A 20,703-nucleotide genomic window follows, 5' to 3' on the forward strand; every position below is an offset into this window, starting at 1 on the left:
GGTCGTCCCTCCCCCCCCCCCCGTTCCCGCCCCGCAGGATTTTGGGGGGGGGGGGTTGGGTCCCCCCCGGGCTCCCCTCCCCCACCCCCGTCCCCTCCCCCCCCCCCCAAAAAAAATCCCAAAATCGGTAAAAAAAAAACAAAAACAAAGAAAAAAAAAAGCGGGGTCCCTCCCCCCTTATATACACCGGGCCCCGCCCCCCTCATTTGCATAGCCCCGCCCGCCGAGCCCCGCCCCCTGCCATGCACCGAGCCCCCTTTTTATTTAGCCCCGCCCCCTCCCCCGCCGGCAGCCAATCGGAGGCCTCCGCTCTACGGACGGCCCCACCCCCTCCGGCAGGCCCCGCCCCCCCGGTCCCGCGGCGGGGGCGGGGTCAGGGGGAGGAGGGGGCGTGGCCAAGCCGCTGACCTCGCCCAGCCAGGTCAGGGGGTGGGGCCACGGGGAGGGGAAGGGGGCGGGGCCAAGGTGAGGCCCCGCCCAGAGCACCATCGGGGGGCGTGGCCACGGGAAGCCCCGCCCACAACTGGGTAGAGGGAAGGGGGTGGGGACAGGAGGCTGGGGGCGGGGTCTCTTTGGGGGCGTGGCCTCCAGGGGGGTGTGGCCTCCTACTGTGTAGTGAGGGGGGAGGTACAATGGTTGAGGGGCGTGGCCTGATAAAGGGGGCGTGGTCTTTGGAGTGTAGGCGTGGCCTGAGTGTGTGTGTGCATGGCCTGATGAGGTGGGCGGAGTCTGCGGGTGGTGGGCGGGGCCTCCCAACCCCTTGCCCTCCCCCCATTGGCTCCCTGTGTGTGGGAAGTGACAGGAGGCAAGGGGCGGGGCCATATATGGGAAATGGGCGTGGCCTGAGAGGTTGGGTGTGGTCTGGGTGAGTGTGGGCGTGGCCTCCTGACCTGGGCGTGGCCGGGGGGCTCGGGGGCGTGGCTTGGGGAGGGTGGGCGTGGCCTCCCACAGGGGGAGGTCACAAGCAGTGAGGGGGTGACACCACCAGGGGGCGGGGTGGGCGTGGCCGGGGCGGGGTGGGCGTGTCCCGGGGGCGGTGGGCGTGTCCCGGGGGCGGTGGGCGTGGCCTAGACGCGGGGCAGCAGCGAGCGCTGGCAGCGCAGGAGCCGCTTGGGGGCCCCGCGGCGGCGGCAGAGCAGGGCCAGGGCCCCCAGCGCCCCCGCGCCCCCCAGGAGCGCCAGGGGGGCGGCCACGGCGCCGGGCCCCGCCCCCACCTCGATGACGATCACCTCGGTGTCCCCGCCCCCGGGGGGCAGGGGCGGGCCGGAAGGGGCGGGGCCGGGGCCGGGCTTGGGGGGGCGGGGCTCGGTGCCGCAGCCCAGCCAATCGCGTAGCGCCGACTTGGGGTAGCCGGGGGTGACGCGCAGCTGCTGGTTGTCGAACTGCCAATAGCGGCCGGCCTTGTAGAAGTAGGTGAAGGCTGGGGGGGGGAGAGTATGTCGCGATATGAGACACGGGGCCGCGATATGGGCCCGGGTATCGCGATAGGGGCCCGGGTATCGCGATAGGGGCCCGGGTATCGCGATAGGGGCGTGTCGCGATACACCCCCCTCCTCACCGTCGTCGGGCCCCATGAAGGCTCCGCGGGGGGACTCGGGGACCCCCCCCCAGACCTCGATGCCCTTGGGGTACTCGGGGTCCACGGCGCCGCGCTCCTCGCTGAAACGGTAATACCTGGGGGGAGGGGCGGGGTCACGATAGGGTCACGGGGTCACGATAGGGTCACGGGGTCACGATAGGGTCAGGGGGTGCCGAGGGGGCGGGGCCGTTGTTATGGGACGGCCCCGAGAAGAAGGTTCCAGAAGGCCCCGAAAGGTCCCAGGGAGAGGCCCCGGAAGGTTCCAGAATGCCCCAGAAGGTCCCCAAAGGCCCCAGAAGGTTCCAGAAGGTCCCAAGGAGAGGCCCCAGAAGGTCCCGGAAGGTTCCTGAAGGCCCCAGAAGGTTTGTGAAGGTCCCAGAAGGCCCCAGAAAGTCCCAGAAGGCCCCAGAAGGTTCCAGAAGGTCCCAGAAGGCCCCAAAAGGTCCCGGAAGGATCTGAAAGGCCCCAGGAGAAGGTTCCAGAAGGCCCCGAAAGGTCCTGGAAGGCCCCAGAAGACCCCAGAAGGCCCCAGAAGGTCCCAGAAGGCCCCCGGAGGCCCCAGAAGTCCCCGGAAGGTCCCAGAAGACCCCAGAAAGTTCCAGAAGATCCCCAAAGATCCTGGAAGGCCCCAGAAGGTCCCAGAAAGTCCCGGAAGGTCCCAGAAGGCCCCAGAAGGTTCCAGAAGATCCCAAAAGATCCTGGAAGGCCCCAGAAGGTCCCAGAAGGTTCCAAAAGACCCCAGAAGGCCGCAGAAGGCCCCGGAAGGCCCCAGAAGGCCCCGGAAGGCCCCGGAAGGTTCCGGAAAGTCCCAGAAGGTCCCAGAAGGCCCCAGAAGGTTCCAAAAGACCCCAGAAGGCCCCAGAAGGCCGCGGAAGGCCCCGGAAGGTTCCGGAAGACGCACTTGTTGCCCCGGAAGAAGTAGGTCTTGCCGCTGGGCAGCCAGAGCAGGGCGGCGTCGATGCGGTCGGTGGGGAGGCCCCGGCCCAGCTCCCGCAGCGGCCGCGGGTAGCCCGGCTCCAGCACGGCCTCGTCGAACACCCAGTGCTTGTCCCCTGGGGGCGGGGCCGGGATTTGGGGGTAGGGGGCGGGGTCACAGGGGGCACGCCCACGAGGCCACGCCCCCAAGGGTTCCGTCCCAAAAAAATGCATCCCAAAAAAAAAAAATCCCAAAAATTCCATCCTAAAACCTCCGTCCCATGGCCTCCACCCCATGGCCTCCATCCCAAAACCTCCATCCCACGGCCTCCATCTTCACGGCCTCCATCCCAAAAACTCCATCCCTAAATCCTCCACCCCCCATGGCCCCCATCCCCAAATCCTCCATCCCCACAGCCTCCACCCCAATGTCCTTCATCCCCTCATCCTCCTCACCCCATATCCTCCCCCCCTTGTCCTCTATACCCCCACGTCCTCCCCCCCACGTCCTCCCCACCCCCACCCCCACCCCCAGCCCCTCCCCCCGCCCCTCCCCCACCTTTGAAGAAGACGAACTTCCCGTCCTTCCTCTCGTAGGCCGTGTTGATGCCGGGGGGCAGCCCCACCCAGAACTGCCCGATGGGCAGCGGGTACCCGTCCATCACCCGCCGGTCCCGCACGCGCCAGAACCACCGCTCCTATTGGCCCGCAGCCCCGTGACGTCACCGGGGGACACCCCCGTGCCAAGGGGGGGCATCCAGGTGGGTAGGGGGGCGTCTGGGGGGGAGGGGGACGTCTGGGGGGGAGGGGGACATTTGGGGGAGGGGACCCACCTTGAAGACGAACATCTCCCCCCGCAGCATGGCGATGGTGTCGAAGTCCCCGTCGCAGATCCGGGGGCCGTAGGGGGGTCCCGGGGGCCGGGCGGGGTCGTGGGGGCGGGCGGTGGTCCCGGGGCCGGCGGGGGGCAGGCTCGGCCCCATCACGGTCCCTGGGAAGGGCACGGTTCATTTTTTTGGGGGGGAGGAGGGGTCAATGCCAGGGGAAGGGGGCGGGGTTTGGGGGGAAGCGGCCAACCGTAGAGCTGCTGGATGCCGCGGCGGTCGTCGTCGGGCAGGACGAAGGCCTCGGTGTCCATCCATTGGTAGAAGGGCGCCATGATGGCCGACGGGTCGCTCGAGTGCTCCAGGCCCAGCGCGTGGCCCAGCTCGTGCACAGCCACCAGGAACAGGTCGTTGCCTGGGGGGCGGGGGGGTCAGCGGGGTCAATGGGGGTCAGTGGGGGCCAATGGGGGTCAACAGGGGTCAATGGGGGTCAATGGGGGTCAACAGGGGTCAATGGGGGCCAATGGGAGCCAAGAGTGGTCAATGGGGGTCAATGGTGGCCCTTGGGGGCCAATGGGAGTCAGTGGGGGCCAATGGGGGGGATCAACAGGACTCAAAGAGGGCCAAAAGAGCTCAAAAGAGGCCAAAACAGCTCGAATTTGGCCAACGGAGCTCAAAGAGGGCCAGTGGGGGTCATTGGGGGTCATTGGGGGCCAAAGGTGGCCAATAGAGGGGGATCAACGGGGCCTAAATGAGCCCAAAGTGGGCCCAAAGAGCCCAAAGTGGGCCCAAAGAGCCCCAAGTCAACCAACACGGCCCTGAGGTGGCCAACAGGGGCCAATGGTGGCCACCAGGAGTCAATGGTGGTCAACGGGGGTCAACAGAAGTCAACAAAAGTCAACAGTGGCTAATGGGAGATAACCAATGAAGCTCGGAAAGGGCCCAAAGTGGGCCAAAAGAACCTAAAGTGGACCCAAAGAGCCCCAAGTCGACCAACACAGCCCCGAGGTGGCCAACAGGGGCCAACGGTGGCCACCAGGAGCCCCCCAGCCCCCCCAACTCGCCCCCCGCTCACCGCTCAGGTCATCGTTGCGGGCCGTCCAGGGCTCGGCGCCGTCGAAGTGCGTGTCGCCGCCGATGTGGGGGCCGGGGAAGTAGGCGTGGGCCAGGAAGCCGCCCTCGCCGTCGAAGGGCGTGCTGTCGCCGTGGAAGCCCTCGGCGAAGAAGATGACGATGTCGGCCGGCGGCGCCCGGCCCCGCCGCACCTCGCCGTAGGGCACCTCGCGGAAGCGCAGCGGCGCCGCCCCCGCCCACACGGCGAAGGCCCGCCGGATGGCGCCCAGCGTGGCCGCCTCCCCCACCTTGGGGGTGTAGTTCTGGATGCTGGAATTATGGGGGGGGGAGACGGCCTCACCGCCGGTCCCCCCCAGTGCTCCCAGTGCCCAGTGGTCACTGGAAGGGGGCCTCCCAGTGCTCCCAGTATCAAAGAACTAGTAAAAGGGGGCCTCCCAGTGCTCCCAGTACCCAAAAACCAGTAAAATGGGGTCTCCCAGTGCTCCCAGTACCCAAAAACCACTAAAATGGGGTCTCCCAGTGCTCCCAGTGTCCCAAAACCAGTAAAATGGGGCCTCCCAGTATACAATACCCAAGAGAAGGGGGGCTCCCAGTGCTCCCAGTACCCAAAAAACAGTAAAACGGGGCCTCCCAGTGTTCCCAGTACCCAAATACCAGGAAAATGGGGCCTCCCAGTGCTCCCAGTACCCAAAAACCAGTAAAACAGGGACTCCCAGTGCTCCCAGTACCCAAAAAACAGTAAAACGGGGACTCCCAGTGCTCCCAGTGCCCCCAGTGCGCACCAGTACCCATCCCAGTCCATCCCAGTTCCCCCAGCAGCCCCCTCCCAATGCTCCCAGCCCCTTCCCAGCCCTCCCAGTGCCCCCAGTATCCACCCCAGTGCCCCCAGTATCCACCCCAGTGCCCCCTCCCGGTGCTCCCAGTGCCCCCAGTGCGCACCAGTAGGTGACCTCTCTCTGCTCCCACTTCATGCCCTGGATGGCGTAGCGCCGCCGCCGCACGTTGGCCTTCAGCTCGGCCCCGAACTTGTCGGGGACCCCGCAGCGGGGGCGCCGCATGGCCCTGGGGGTTGGAGGACCCGCGTCGGAGGACCAACAGCACCCCGGGGCCATAGAGAGCTGGAGGACCAACACCCCCAGGGCCGTAGAGGAGGCTCGGAGGACCGACAGGCCCGCGCCAGCGGTGCTTGGAGGACCCAGGGCCCGCCAACAACAAGGGTTGGAGGACCAACAGCCCAGCGACCATAGAGGAGCCTTGGAGGACCGACACCCCAACGACCATAGAGGGTGGTTGGAGGACCAACACCTCACCAATAACGAGGGTTGGAGGACCAACAGCCCAACAACCATCAATGAGTGGAGGACCAACAGCCCACAACCACTGATAACACTTGGAGGACCAACGGCCCACCGACCATAGATGATCCTTGGAGGACCAACACCCCAGAGACCATAGATGATATTTGGAGGACCAACACCTCACCAACAAGGAGGGTTGGAGGACCAACACCCCACCAGCCAATGAGCACGCCTGGAGGACCAACACCCCAATGGGCACCGAGGTTTGGAGGACCAACAGCCCCAAAAACCATCGATGGTTCCTGGAGGACCAACACCTCTACTGTCAGTATTGGTGGCTGGAGGACCAACAGCCCAACAACCATAGGCAATATTTGGAGGACCACCTCCCCCACAACCATAGAGGCTGTTTGGAGGACCAACACCTCCACAACCAATGGTGATGTTTGGAGGACCAACTCCCCTAGAACCATAGATGATATTTAGAGGACCAACAGTTCAAGAATCATAGACACTATCTGGAGGCCCAACACCCAACAACAATAGAGGTTGTTTGGAGGACCTACACCCCAAGAACCATAGATGAAATTTAGAGGCCCAAGTCCCCCACAACCGTAGAGGCTGTGTGGAGGACCGACACCCCAACAACTGAAGGTAATGTTTGGAGGACCAACACCCCACCAACCATAGATAATATTTGGAGGACCAACACCCCACCAACCATAGATAGTATTTGGAGGACCAACACCTCAAGAACCATAGACAACATTTAGAGGCCCAACTCCCGGCCTACCACAGAGGCGGTTTGGAGGCCCAACTCCCCAGCAACCACAGGTGATACCTGGAGGACCAACACCCCAACTACCATAGAGGCGGCTCGGAGGCCCCACACCCACCTGATGGTGTCGGGGTCGGCGGTGCCGGTGACGCGCAGGCCGTAGAAGCGCTGCATGGCCGCCAGCGCCGCCGACAGCGAGTGGGGGGGGCGCTGGGGGTGGGCGCGCAGGTCCCCGGGGGGGAGGTACCCGTACTGCTGCAGCCAGGCCTGGGGGGTGGGGGGTTGGGGGGTTAGGGGGGGGTTATGGGGGGATTGGGGGGGATTGGGGGGTTATGGGGGGATTAGGGGGGGTTGGGGGGGTTGGGGGGGATTGGGGGGGAATTGGGGGGATTAGGGGGGAATTGGGGGGGATTGGGGGGGATTGGGGGGGATATGGAGGGGATTGGGGGGAATTGGGGGGATTTGGAGGGGATTGGGGGGGATATGGAGGGGTTGGGGAGGATTAGGGGGGATTAGGGGGGGATTTGGGGGATTAGGGGGCATATGGGGGGCATTATAGTGGGATTTGGGGGGGATTAGGGGAAATTATAGGGGGATTTGGGGAATTGGAGGGGATATGGGGGGATTAGGGGGGAATTGGGGGAGATGTGGAGGGGTTGGGGGGCATTAGGGAGCATTATGGGGGGATTATGGGGGGTTACAGGGGATTTTGGGGCAGTTATGGGGGCTTTGGGGGGCTATGGGGGAATATGGGGGATTGTAGGGGGTACGGGGGGGCTATGGGGGGATTTGGGGGGATTTAGGAGGATTATGGGGGGATTGGGGGGGTTATATGGGGTCGTGGGGGGTTCTGGGGGGGGTCCCGAGCCCCCCGCCCCCCCTCCCCGTGCCTGTTTCGGGTGCGTCCGTCCCGTGACAGCCCCCCCGCCCCCCCCCGCCACGGCCCGTCCCGTGACTGGGGGGGGAGGGGCGGAAAATTGGGCGGGGGGGGGAAATTTGGGGATTGGGGGGGGCTGGGGGGGGCTGGGGGCATTGGGGGGGGCTGGGGGGGTTATGGGGGGGCTGGGGGGGGTTATGGGGGGGGTTGGGGGGATTTGGGGGGATTTGGGGGGGTTACGGGGGGATTGGGGGGGGTTGGGGGGGGGATGGGATTGGGGGGGGGAGGGGGGGGGGAGGGGTTGTGGGGGGGGGCGGGGAGAGCCGCGAGCCGGGACAAAGGGCCGGGGGCGGCCGGACACGTCCCGTGCTTTTTTTGGGCCGAAACAGGGCGGAAAAGGGCAAAACGCCAAAAAAAAAAAAACAAAAAAAAAAACGGGAAAAGACCGAAAGAAAGAAAAAAAAAAAAAAACAACGAAAACAAAACGAAAACCCGGGGATAAAGAAAATTTGGGGAGAAAAAGGGAAATTTTGGGAAAAGGGAGGGGGGGGAGGGGGGGGGCAACGTGGCTTGGGGAGGGGACAAAGGGGGGGGGACCCGAAAAGGGGAGAAACGGCCCCAAAAGGCGGCTGCGGAATGGGGGGGGGCGGAATTTGGGGGGGGGGGGGGTCCAAAGGGGGGGGTCAAGGGGGGGGGGGCACAAAGGGGGGGGGGTCAAAGGGGAGGGGGGGTCCCTAAAAGTTTGGGGGGGGGGGGAACGGGGGGGACTGGGGGGGTGACGTCACGATGACGTCATCAAGGGGGGGTCCCGGGCTCACCTCGGGGCTGAAGCGGGGCTGGGGGGCGGCGGGGGGGGGGGGCAGCGCCCCCAGGAGCAGCCCCAGCAGCAGCGGCCGCGCCATGGCCGAATGAGGGGGGGGGGCGGGGGGGGGGGATGAAGGCTGAGAGGGGGGAGGGGGAGGGGCCGGGGGGGAGGGGCCTGGGGGGGGAGGGGCTGAAAGGGGGAGGGGCCTGGGGGGGTGGAGGAGGAGGGGGGTGAATAAAGGGGGGGAAATGGGGGGGGCCCAAAATGAGGGGGGGGGGGTCCCAAAAAGGGGGAGGGGTCACTAAGGAGGGGGGGGGTGAAATGGGAGGGGGGACCCCAAAAATACGGGGGGGACCCCGAAATGGGGGTGGAGGGGGGGGGCTAAAAGGGGAGGGGGGGTCCCTAAATAAGGGGGAAAACCCAAAAGGGGGGGGGAAGACCCTAAAATGGGGGTCAAGGGGGGGTCTTTAAATAGGGGGGGGGCCTAAAATGGGGAGGGGGGGTCCCTAAAAAGGGGGGGACACCCTAAAATGGGGGGGGGACCCTAAAATGAGGGGGGGCGCCCCAAAATGGGGGTCGAGGGGGGGTCCCCAAAGGGGGGTCCCCAAAATCTGGGGGGTGCTGGGGGCCCCTCCCCCACCCTGGGGTCCCCAAAAAAGGCCCCGAGGGGGGGGGGGGGGGGGGGTCCGGATGCGCTTCCCCTCCCCCCCCCCCTCCCCCCCTCTTCCCCCCCCCCGCTGAGTCAGCTCCCGGTGACGTCACGGTGACGTCATCGCATCCCACAGGAAGAGCGGAGGCGCGCGGGAAGCGGCCGGGAAGGAGGGGGGAGGAGGGGGGAGGTTTTGGGGCCGTTTCGGGGCTTTTTGGGGTCCCGGGGGGGGGATTCGGGGGGGCCCCGGCCCCAAATGGGCGTTGCCCCTTTAAGAACCGGCCGGTGGGCCCCACCCCGGGGTGGCATCGCCCTTTTAAGAGAGGGTTGGCACTGGAGGCATCGCCCCTTTAAGACTACGTTCGGTGGGCCCCGCCCCCTTTCCCCAAATTTGGCGTTTCCGCTTTAAGCGGCGGGGCGGGGAGGGCGGGGCCAGCTCTTAAAGCGGCGATGCCGTCGTCTTAAAGGGGCAATGGCGTGAATGGGGGGGTCCACCCCCCGATCTTAAAGGGGCAGCGGCAAAAGGGGGCGGGGCTGGGGGCGGGGCTTGTGGGGGCGAAGCCCCGCCCCCCGCGGCGCGACAACGAGGCAGTGGGCGGGGCCTGGCGGCGTTTTTGTGGCTTTTTTATTATTCCGAGTCCGAAAAAAGAAAAAAAAAAAAAACAGAAAAAAAAAAGAAAAAAAACAGAACAAAAAAAATCCCGATTTGGGGAAAAAAAGGGGGAAAAGGGAAAGGGAGGGGGGGGGAGGGAAGGGGGGGGAGGAGAGAAGGGGGCGGGGCCAGCGCCGGCCCCTCCCCCCTGCCGCCCGGGCCCCGCCCCCTTTTCCCCGCGGGGGGGCGGGGCCAGGCGGCGGGCAGGGGGCGGGGCTTCGTTACCTGCAGGGGGGGAGAGAGAGCAGCGTTAGGCCACGCCCCCTCCCTCCAAACCCCGCCCACTCCCCTTAAACCCCACCGCCTTTCCTCTAAACCCCACCCCCTTCCATTTAAACCCCGCCCCTTTCGTCTAAGCCCCGCCCCTTCCCTTTAAACCCCGCCCCTTTCCTCTAAAGTCCACCCCCTTACTTTAAGTCACCTCCTCCCCTTAAGCCCCGCCCACTCCAAGCCCCGCCCACCACAGGCCCCAACCCCTTCCACCCCTTTAACACCCCCAGCCCCAGGCCACGCCCACCGCTCAAGCCCGCCCCCCTCCCTCAAGCCCCGCCCCCTCACACAGACCACGCCCCCTCCCCTAGGCCACGCCCCCTCCCTCCCCCCCAGTTCTTCCCCCCTCCCCCTCCCCTTTCACAACCCCTCCCCCAAACCACGCCCCCTCCCCTTAAGCCCCTCCCCCTCCCCTAAGCCCCGCCCCCTGAGGCCCCGCCCCCTACATGGTCTGAGGGGTGAAGAGCCCCGAGAGCTGCAGGCTCAGCGTCTGCGAGGCCAGGTTCAGCGCCGGGCTCAGGGCTGGGGGGGGAAAGGGGGGGGGCACTTGGGGGGCAGCCCCACAGAGGGGACCCCCCGGACCCACAGGGAGCCCCCCGGCCCCATAGAGCCCCCCCCGGACCCATAGATCTGGCCCCAGCCCCATAGGAAGGGCACGACCCCATTGGGACCCCATAGAGACCCCCTTTATGGGGACCCCCCCAGCCCCATAGGGACCCCCCCGCCCCATAGGGACCCCCCCAGCCCCATAGGGACCCCCCCGCCCCATAGGGACCCCCCCCAGCCCCATAGGGACCCCCCCGTCCCGTACCGGTGAGGGCGGCGGGGTTGAGGGCGCCCAGGGGCAGGGCCCCGTTGAGCTGCAGGGCCTGGGCCGTGCTGGGCAGCTGCAGCCCCGAGCCTGGGGGAAAAAGGGGGGAAAATGGGGGGAAAATGGGGGGAAATGGGGGAAAAAAGGGGGAAAATGGGGGACACAGAAACGTCAGTGGCACCCCAGACCTCTCCCAGCCCCATAACCTCCCCATAACCCCCCCATATCCCCCCCCAACCCCCCTATAACCCCCCATGACCCCTTATAACCCCCTATAACCCCCTCCCAGCACCCCATAATCCCCCTGTAACCCCCCTATATCCCCCCTATATCCCCCCTATAGACCCATATCCCCCCCCAACCCCATTAATCCCCCCAAAACCCCCCACAACCCCTTATAACCCCCCCCAACCCCCTATATATCCCCCCTATAACCACATTAATCCCCCCCAACCCCCCTATAACCCCCCATAACCCCCCCATATCCCCCCCTATAACCCCATATAACCCCCCCCAACCCCCCCAATAACCCCATTAATCCCCCCCCAACCCCATATAACCCCCCCCCCAACCCCATTAATCCCCCCCCAACCCCATAAACCCCCCCCGGTGTCCCCACCTTCTGCCAGCTTGGCCATGAGCTGCAGGCGCCCCCCGGCCCCCAGCTCGGGCTCGTCGCTGCCCTCGGGGAAGGCGACGTCGGCCGAGCCGTCGGGGCGCTCGCTCACCTGCCCCACGCGCATCGCCCGGCCCGCCAGCTCGAAGCCGTTCAGCTGCTCCAGGGCGCGGCGGGCGCACTCGGCCTCGGCGAACTGCGGGATTACAGGGATTACAGGGATTAGAGCGGGATTATAGGGGATTAGGGCGGGATTAGGGCGGGATTAGGGGAGTTATGGGGCTGGGGAGATGTGTGGGGCTGCTCCAGGGCGCGGCGGGCGCACTCGGCCTCGGCGAACTGCGGGATTACAGGGATTACAGGGATTAGAGCGGGATTATAGGGGATTAGGGCGGGATTAGGGCGGGATTAGGGCGGGATTAGGGGGGTTATGGGGCTGGGGAGATGTGTGGGGCTGCTCCAGGGCGCGGCGGGCACACTCGGCCTCGGCGAACTGCGGGATTAGGGAGATTATACGGGATTAGGGGGGATTAGGGCGGGATTAGGGGGGATTAGGGGCTGGGGAGATGTGTGGGGCTGCTCCAGGGCGCGGCGGGCACACTCGGCCTCGGTGAACTGCGGGATTAACGGGATTAGGGGGGATTATACGGGATTAGGGGGGATTAGGGCGGGATTATACGGGATTTGGGGGGATTAGGGCGGGATTATACGGGATTATAGGGGATTTGGGGGGGATTAGGGGAGTTATAGGGGGGATTAGGGCGGGATTAGGGGGATTAGGGCGGGATTATGGGGCTGGGACGCACGGTGATGAAGCCGTATCCCTTGGACTGCCCGGTGTCGGGGTCTCTCACCAGCACGATGCTGTCGATCTGGGGGGGAGGGAGGGGCAGGGGGCGGGTCCGACAGAGGCCACACCCACCAGAAACCCCTCCCGCCGGAGGCCACGCCCCCGATGTGTCCACGCCCCCCCATAGCCCCGCCCCCAACCCCATTCATCCCCAAGCCCCAACCACCCTCCTTAGCCCCTCTGACCCTTTTGGCCCCTCCCACTTCCGTTTAGCCCCTCCCATCAACTAACCACGCCCACCCGAAGCCCCTCCCACTCCTTTTAAGCCCCGCCCACCCCTTTATTCCCACCCCTTTCCACCCCTACCCCCACCCACCCCCACCCCCTATCCACCCCCTCCCACCCCCTTGGCCCCTCCCACCCTTTAGCCCCGCCCACCTTTAGGCCCCTCCCTCTTTCCCCAAGCCCCTCCCACCCCTCTAAGCTCCTCCCACTCCTTTTTAAGCCCCTCCCACCCCTTTATTCCCACCCCTTCTTCCCACCCACCCCCTACCTCTACCCCCTATCCACCCCCTCCCACCCCCTCTAACCCCTCCCACCCTTTGTCCCCGCCCCCCCGAGGCCCCGCCCACCCCTTTACGCCCCTCCCACTCCCTTTAAGCCCCGCCCACCCCCTTCTTCCCACCCCCATTCCCTTACCTTCCCCCTACCCCCACCCACCCCCACCCCCAATTTCCCCCCTCCCACCCCTCTAACCCCTCCCACCCTCTGTCCCCGCCCCCCCTTGGCCCCGCCCACCCCCTTGGCCCCGCCCACCTTCCCGAAGGGCTCGAAGATGCCCCTGAGCATCTCCTTGGTGATGTTGCAGTGCAGGGCGCCCACGTAGAGCCGCATGGGGCCGCCGCTGCCCTTCTGCAGGTTGTTGGCCATGGCCGCCAGCCGGTTCTTCTCCGCCTGCGGGGGGCGGGGGCAGCTCAGGGAACGCCCCCCGGGGGCGGGGACACCTCAGGAACGCCCCCCCGGGGGCGGGGACGAGCCCCCGCCTCGCCTCGGCGAGTTTTGGGATTTTTACGGCCCTTCCAGGGCCTGTCCCTGAGCCTCCGGGGGCTTTATAACCCTTCCAGGACCTCCTCAACCCTTCCAGGACCTTCCCAACCCCCCCAAAAAAAACTTAAAAATTCTCCTTCCCCTTCCAGGACCTTCCCAAAGATTCTAAGAACTTCTTACCCCTTCCAGGACCTTCCCATCTCTTCCAAGTTTTATCCCTTCCAGGACCTTCCCAAGGACTCTATGATTTTCTTTCACCTTCCAGGACCCTCCCAAAGCCTTCAACGTCATCCTACCCCTTCCAGGACCTTCTCAACTCTTCTAGAACCTTCCCATCCCTTCAAGGACCTGTCCCTTCCAGGACCTTCCCATCATCTCTAAGACCTTCCCAACCCTTCCAGGACCTTCCCAACCCTTCCAGGACCTTCTCATCCCTTCCAGGACCTTCCCAACCGCCAAAAATCCCCTTAAAATTCTCCTTCCCCTTCCAGGACCCTCCCAACCCCCTCGTGACCCTTCCAGGACCTTCCCAAATCCCCCCAAATCCCCTTAAAATCTCTCCTTCCCCTTCCAGGACCTTCCCAACTCAACTCTTGTCTCTTCCAGGACCTTCCCCTCCCTTCCAGGACCTTCCCAACCCCACACCACCTCCCCCAATCCCCTCCCAGGCCCCTCCCCTTTTCCCCAAGCCCCACCCACATTAGGCCACGCCCCCTTTAGACCCCGCCCACTCTCTGGAAGTCCAAAAACGATGATGGGGAGGCCGCGCCTTGAAGGCCGTTGGCCAACGTTGACCCCGCCCAACCTCCTCCAATCCCCTTCTAGACCCCGCCCCTTTTTCCTAAGCCCCTCCCCTTTTAGGCCACGCCCCTTTTAGACCCCTCCCACTCAAAAGAAGTCCAAAATCACAGGAGGGAGGCCATGGAGGCCATGCTTCGAAGACCGTTGGCCAACGTTGACCCTTCCAACCTCCTCCAATCCCCTCCTAGACCCCGCCCACTTTAGGCCACGCCCCCTTTAGACCACGCCCTTCTCTTTTAAGCCCCTCCCACCCCCTGGAAGTCAAAAACGATGCCAGGAACCTCAACGAGGGCGCGTCTCAAAGACCGTTGGCCAACGTTGACCCCTTCCAACCTCCTCCAATCGCGTCCCAGGCCCCGCCCACGTGAGGCCCCGCCCCCCGGAGGCCCCGCCCCCTACCTGGGAGGCCTGGACGATGATGGGGACGCCCAGCAGGCGCTGCCCGGTGAGCCCGATGGCCAGCGGCACCGATTGGATGTCGCAGAACTCGACGTAGGCGATGCCCTTGGAGCGCCGCGAGTTGCGGTCCGAGATGATGCGCACGTCCCGCACCTGGGGGCGGGGCCTCCTCAGGGGGCGGGGCCAGGCCCGAGGGGCGTGGTCGAGCCCCCGGGGGGCGTGGTCGAGCCCAGAGGGGCGTGGCCACCTCCCGAGGGGGGGGGCGGGGGGGGTAGGAGCAGCGGGGGGGGCGCGGGAGGGGAAATCCTATAAAGGGGGCGGCGGCCCTATAAGGGGAGGGGGGGTCCTAAAAGGGGTTGGGGGGGCCTGGGGGGCCTAAAAGGGTCCTGGGGGGCTTCTAGGGGTCCCTATAAGGGGTTTGGGGGCCCTATAAGGGGTTTGGGGGGGCTTGTGGGGGTCCTGAGGGACTTATGGGGGTCCTAGAAGGGTCTTGGGGGGGTTAAAAGGGTCCTGGGGGGCTTCTAGGGGGCCCTGTAAGGGTTTTGGTGGCCCCATAAGGGTTTTAATGACCCTATAAGAGTTTTAATGGCCCCATAAAGGTGTTTATGGCCCCATAAGGGACCCAGTGACCCCATAAGGGCATTCCTGACCCCATAAGGGTGCTTCTGACCCCGTAAGGGTCTTTATGGCCCCATAAGAAAGTTCCTGACCCCATAAGGGTATTTATGGCCCTGTAAGGGTGCTCCTGACCCCATAAGTGTCCTGGTGATCCTATAAGTGTCCCGGTGACCCCATGAGTGTCCCAGTGACCCTGTAAGAGTGTTCCTGACCCCATAAGGGTATTTATGGCCCCATAAGGATCCCGGTGACTCCATAAGGATATTTATGGCCCCATAAAGGTCTTTCTGGCCCCATAAAGGTATTTATGACCCCATAAGGGTGTTCCTGGCCCCATAAGGGTGTTCCTGACCCCATAAGTGTCCCAGTGACCCCATAAGGGTTTTTATGGCCCCATAAGGGTGTTCCTGACCCTTTAAGTGTCCTGGTGACCCCATAAGGGTCTTTCTGGCCCCATGAGTGTCCCAGTGACCCCATAAGTGTCCCAGTGACCCCATGGGGCCCCGTGGCACCTTTCCGACGGCGGAGAAGAAATCCTCGAGGTCTCGGGGCCGGATGCGGGCCGCCAGCTGCATGCAGAACACCGTGCGCGCGTCGCGCTCCTCGGGGCTCAGGCTGCCCAGCGGCTCCCTGCGGGGTCGGGGCACCCCATAAGGCCCCACGGCCCCCCCACAGCACCCACAGACCCCACACAGACCCCCAGGACCCCACAGAGCACCCCCAGACCCCACACAGCCCCCCAGGACCCCAAAAAGCCCCCCTATCCCCCCCTATCCCCCAATCCCCTATAAAACCCCAAATACCCTATAAGGCCCCACGGCCCCATAACACCCCCATAACCCCCCCAGATCCCACAGAGACCCCCAGGGCCCCCCCAAATCCCACAGAGCCCCCCAGGACCCCAAAAAGCCCCCCTATCCCCCCCTATCCTCACATCCCCTATAAAAACCCCAAATCCCCCGTAAGGCCCCAAATATCCCCTAACCACCCTGTATCCCATATAAAAATCCTAAATCACCCATAAAATCCCCCAAATCCCCTAGAAAACCCCCCAAAATCCCCCATAAAACCCCCACATCGCCTACAAGACCCCAAATATCGCGTAAGCAAAGCACATCCCCTATAACCCCTCCAAATCCCCTATAAAACCTCCCAAATCCCCTATAAAACCCCAAAAAATCCCTTGTGAAACCCCATAACCACCCCATATCCCCTATAAAAACCCTAAATCCTGTATAAAACTCCCCAAATCCCCTATAAAACCCCCAAAATCCCCTATAAGACCTCAAATAACCCCCTCTAAGACCCCAAATACCCCATAACCACCCCATATCCCCTATAAAACTCCCCAAATCCTCTATAAAAACCCCCAAATCCCCTATGAAACCCCCAAAATCCTCTATAAGACCCTCCAAAATCCCCTCTAAGACCCCAAATACCCCATAACCACCCCATATCCCCCACAAACCCCCGTCTCCGCTATAAAAACCCCAAATTCCCTATAAAAACCCCAAGAATCCCCTATGAAACCCCCCAAATCCCCTATTTAATGCCCAAAATCTCCTATAAAACCCCAAAATCCCCTCTAAGACACCAAATACCCCATAACCACCCCATATCCCCTATAAAAACCCCAAATTCCCTATAAAAAACCCAAATCCCCCATGAAACCCCAGAAATCCCCCATGAAACCCCCAAAATCCCCTATAAAACCCTCAAAAATCCCCCCAAACGCCCCAAATCCCACCCAAAATCCCTCAAATTTCCCCCAAAATCCCCCAAATCCCCCTCTACTTCCCCTTATATTCCGTCAACTCCCCCCAATGACCCCGTAATCCCCCAAATCCCCCCAAAAATCCCCCCAAATTGCCCCAAATCCCCCTGAAAACCCCCGAAAATCCCTTTAAAACCCCCCAACGACCCCAAAATCCCCCAAATCCGCCCCAAAATCCCTCCCAGTCCCGGGGCTCACCGCACGGGGCTCTTCTCCCGGTAGAGCGGGCTCTTGCTGTGCCCGAAGCGGCGGCTGAAACGGGGCCGAAAACGACCGAATCAGTCAAAAAAGGGCCGAGATATTTAGAAACGGCTATTTTGGGGTGAAAAAAGGCGAAATCGGGTACCGGGATCGCTCGTCGCGCCGGCGCTCACGGCTGCGGGATCGGCGGCGCTCGCGGCTGCGGGACCGGTGGCGGCTGCGGCGGTCGCGGCTGCGGGATCGGCGGCGCCGGTCCCGGTCCCGGCTGCGACTGATTTGGGGGTTTTTAGCCCCAAAACGGCAACGGAGGGCGCGGGGAAGCCGAAAGAGCCGGGTTTGGCCCCAAAAAGCCCTCACCTGTGTCTGTGGTCGCGGCTCCGGCTCCGGCTGCGGCTCCGCTTCTTCCGGCTGCTGGTTATGGGGGGAAAAAACGCTAAGAGGCGGGCCCCAAAATCCGCCTTTTTCACCCCAAACCCTCCCTGTCTCTCTCTGGAAGCTCCCGGGCTCGTTATCGGCCCCAAAACCCGCAGTTTTCACCCCAAAATCCGCCCCAAAACTCCCAACACCTACCCATAACCCCTTAGTGACCCCCAAATCCCCATTTTTGCCCCTGAAAATTGCCCCAAAATCCCTTAAGCCCACCCCAAAACCCCCAATACCTTCCCATAACCCCTTACCGACCCCAAAATCCCCCTTTTTTCTTCCAAATTGCCCTCAAAATCCCTAAAATTCCCCTCAGTATTTCCCCATAACCCTTTAGTGACCCTGAAATCCCCATTTTTGCCCCTCAAATTACCCCCAAAATCCCTTAAATCCACCCCAAAACCTCCACTGCCTTCCCCTAAACCCTTATTGGCCCCCAAATCCCCATTTTTTCTCCCAAAAATCATCCCCAAACGCCTTAAACCCACCCCAAATCCTTTAATATATTTGCATTACTCCTCATTGCCCCCAAAATCCCCATTTTTCCCCCAAAAATCCCCAAATTCCTTCCCAAACCCCTTCTTTTCCCTCCTAAAACCCTCAGCAGCCCCAAAATCGCCATTTTTCGCCCCAAAAGATCACCTGCTGCTGCTGCTGCCGCCGCTCTCCTTCTTCGTCTCTTTGCTCTGCTCCTCCGCCGGCGGCTGCGGGGCCAAAATCCCCCAGATTTACCCCAAAATGCCCCAAATTTCCCCCAAATCCTCCCAAATTCCCCCCTCCCGGACCCAAAATTGCCTTTTTTCACCCCAAAAGCAGCCTCACCTGCGGGGGGGGGGCTCCGTCGGCGGCTTGGAGGGGCCGGGCTGGGCCTGCAACGAGAGGGGGCGTCAGGGGCAGACCCCAAAAGCCCAGAAACGGCCCCAAAACCCCTTTAGGGATCCCCAAACCCCTTTAAAAGTCCCCAAAATGCCCTGAAATGGTCCCAAAACCCCTTTAAGATAACCCGAAACTATTTAAAGACCCCCGGAACCCCTTAAAGTGCTCCTAAAACCCCTTTAGGTGACCCCAAAACCCTGTCAGGAACCCCAAAACTCCTCTAAATGACCCCAAGACCTCTTCAAGTGACCCTAAAACCCCTGAAATGACCCCAAAATCCCCCTAAGTGCCCCCAAAACCCCTTTAAGTGATCCTCAAACCCCTTAAGCGCCCCCAAAATCCCCTTAAACAACCCTAAAAACCCTAAAACGCCCCCAAAACCCCTAAAACGCCCCCAAAGCCCCCTTAAATCCCCCCAACCCTTTAAAACCGCCCCCAAAAACCCTTCATTTACCCCCAAAATCCCCTTCAGGTGCCCCCAAGCCCCGCCCCCTCCCACCTTAAGCCCCGCCCCCTCCCACCCCAAGCCCCGCCCCTCCCTCCCAGACCCCGCCCCCTCCTCAGAAGCCCCGCCCCCTCCCCTAAGCCCCGCCCACCTCCTCCTTCTTGTAGGGCGCCTCCAGCATGGCCTCGATGACGATGTCGAAGTCGTCCGACGTCATGGCGTCCGTCTGGCCCAAAAAAGCCCGAAACGGACCCAAAATGAACCCAAACAGCCCCAAAAACAGCCCAAAAAACAAAACCGGACCCGGAATGACCCGAAAATCCCACAAAATTGACCCAAAATGGATCCAAAACGGACACAAATCGGAACCAAAACCCAGAATGAACCCAAAATGGCTCCATAATAACCCTAAAAATCTCAAAATGGACCCAAAATGAACCCAAACAGCCCCCAAAACAGCCCAAAAAACAATAATGGACCCAGAATGACCTGAAAATCTCACAAAATTGACCCCAAACCGACCCAAAATAGCCCCAAATCGGACCCAAAACTGACATAAAATGGCCCCAAAACGTATTCAAAATAGACCCAAAACGGACCCAAAATGGACATAAAACGGCCCCATAATGACCCCAAACCCCCAAAATCGATTCAAAAAGAATCAAAACGGCCCAAAAACACCCCCCCAAAAACAAAAACGGACACGGAATGACCCCAAAAACCCACAAAATGGACCCAAAATGGCCCCAAAACAGACCCCGAATGGCCCCAAAACGGCCATAAAATGACCCCAAAACAGACCCAAAACCCTCAAATGACCCCAAATAACCCCATAATGACCCCAAAAGCCCCCAAATAGACCTAAAACAGACCCCAAACAGACATGAAATGACCCCAAAACAGACTGAAAATCACAAAATGGGCCCAAAAAGAGATCAAACATGCCCCAAACCACCCCCAAACACAAAAATGGACCCGTAACGACCCCAAAAATATCAAAATGGACCCAAAAGAGCTCCAAAACGGACATAAAGTGACCCCAAAACAGGCCCACAATGCCAAAATGCACCCAAACGGACCCAAAACAGCCCCAAAACTGCTCTGAAACCCAAACAGGGCCCCATAACGATGCCAAAAACCCCAAAACAGGCCCCGAAAGAGAACCAAAAGGGGGACAAAAAATCACCCCAAAACAGGCCCCAAACCCCAAAATGGCCCCGAAACGACCCCAAAAACCCTAAAATGGCCCCAAAACAGACCCAAAACCCCCCAAAATGGCCCCAAAATGACCCCAAAAACCCCAAATCAGACCCAAACCAGCCCCCAAACCCCCCAAAACGCCCCCAAAACATCCCCAGCCCCCCCTCACCCCCCATGACCCCTGACCCCACGACCCCCCCATGACCCCCCCGTGACCCCAAGTGACCCCGTGACCCCTGGGTGACCCCCTGACCCCCCCCGACCCCACCCCATCACCCCCCATGCCCCCCCAAACCCCTCCCACCCCCCGCCCCCACCCCCCTGACGCCACCCCCCGACGTCACCGGTGACGTCACCCGCCCCGCCCCCTCCCGTGACGTCACACTCACCGCGTCGGGCGGCGGGTTCGAGCCCCCCGCCTCCATCCCCCCGCCCGCTGCCTGGGGGGGGGCTCTCCCCCCAACCACGGCTCCCTCCTCCTCCTCCTCCTGCACGGGAAGTGACGTCACACGGACCGCCCCCCCCTCCCGTGACGTCACGCCCCGCGCCGTGACGTCACGCCGCTCGGTACTGACGTCACGCCCCCTCAACCCTCCCCCCCCCCCCCCTTAGGGCCGTGCCCCCTCCTCCCCCCTCCCCCCCCACTCCAGGGCCCGGCCGCTAGGCCCCGCCCCCTCTAACCCCCGCCCCCTCCAAGCCCCGCCCACCCGAAGCCACACCCCTTTCCTTTAACCCCTCCCCCCGCGCATGCGCACCGCGCTCCCCCCCCCCCACCGCCTCCGGGCCCCCTCCTCCCCCCCACACCTCAACCCCGCGCCCCCCCCCGAGCCGTGACGTCACGCCGGGTGACGTCACGCCCCGTGACGTCACGGCCGCCCCCCCCTCCCCTCACCGGGCCCCTCCCGGCTGGCGGCGGCGGCGGCGGCGGCCGGGACGCGGCGCTAAGATGGCGGCGGCCTCCAGAACCTTCCCCCCGCCCCC

The 20,703-nt window shown here is 63.1% G+C and overlaps 2 protein-coding genes and 1 long non-coding RNA gene across 3 annotated transcripts; all 3 read right to left on the minus strand.

The window, feature by feature from the left end:
* Positions 1-219: 219 nt before the first annotated feature.
* Positions 220-8,247, minus strand: MMP14 (matrix metallopeptidase 14; the record flags this gene model as incomplete). Its single annotated transcript, XM_084502061.1, has 10 exons — positions 220-1,420; positions 1,559-1,674; positions 2,481-2,631; positions 3,054-3,192; positions 3,328-3,485; positions 3,572-3,733; positions 4,394-4,701; positions 5,332-5,454; positions 6,587-6,735; positions 8,164-8,247. 10 exons carry the CDS (start codon positions 8,245-8,247, stop codon positions 1,068-1,070), a joined length of 1,743 nt encoding a protein of 580 aa, XP_084358187.1. The 3' UTR covers positions 220-1,067.
* Positions 8,248-10,163: 1,916 nt separating this feature from the next.
* On the minus strand, positions 10,164-20,689 carry RBM23 (RNA binding motif protein 23; the record flags this gene model as incomplete). The annotated part of the gene is given in 16 exon segments (XM_084502101.1): positions 10,164-10,243; positions 10,533-10,622; positions 11,152-11,344; positions 11,955-12,020; positions 12,755-12,892; positions 14,186-14,338; positions 15,316-15,433; positions 16,776-16,829; positions 16,924-17,049; positions 17,136-17,189; positions 17,844-17,905; positions 18,024-18,031; positions 18,034-18,070; positions 18,674-18,748; positions 20,112-20,210; positions 20,615-20,689. Coding segments are annotated over 15 exon segments (1,290 nt in total). The 5' UTR covers positions 20,148-20,210; positions 20,615-20,689.
* LOC311426011 lies at positions 13,233-13,505 on the minus strand. Its single transcript, XR_014686484.1, has 2 exons — positions 13,410-13,505; positions 13,233-13,369 (listed from the first exon to the last, which is right to left on the minus strand). It is a non-coding gene; the product is annotated as an uncharacterized lncRNA (long non-coding RNA).
* Positions 20,690-20,703: the final 14 nt, after the last annotated feature.

Source organism: Aythya ferina (genome assembly GCF_964211825.1).
Source record: "Aythya ferina genome assembly, chromosome: 36".
NCBI classification, from domain to species: Eukaryota; Metazoa; Chordata; class Aves; order Anseriformes; family Anatidae; genus Aythya; species Aythya ferina.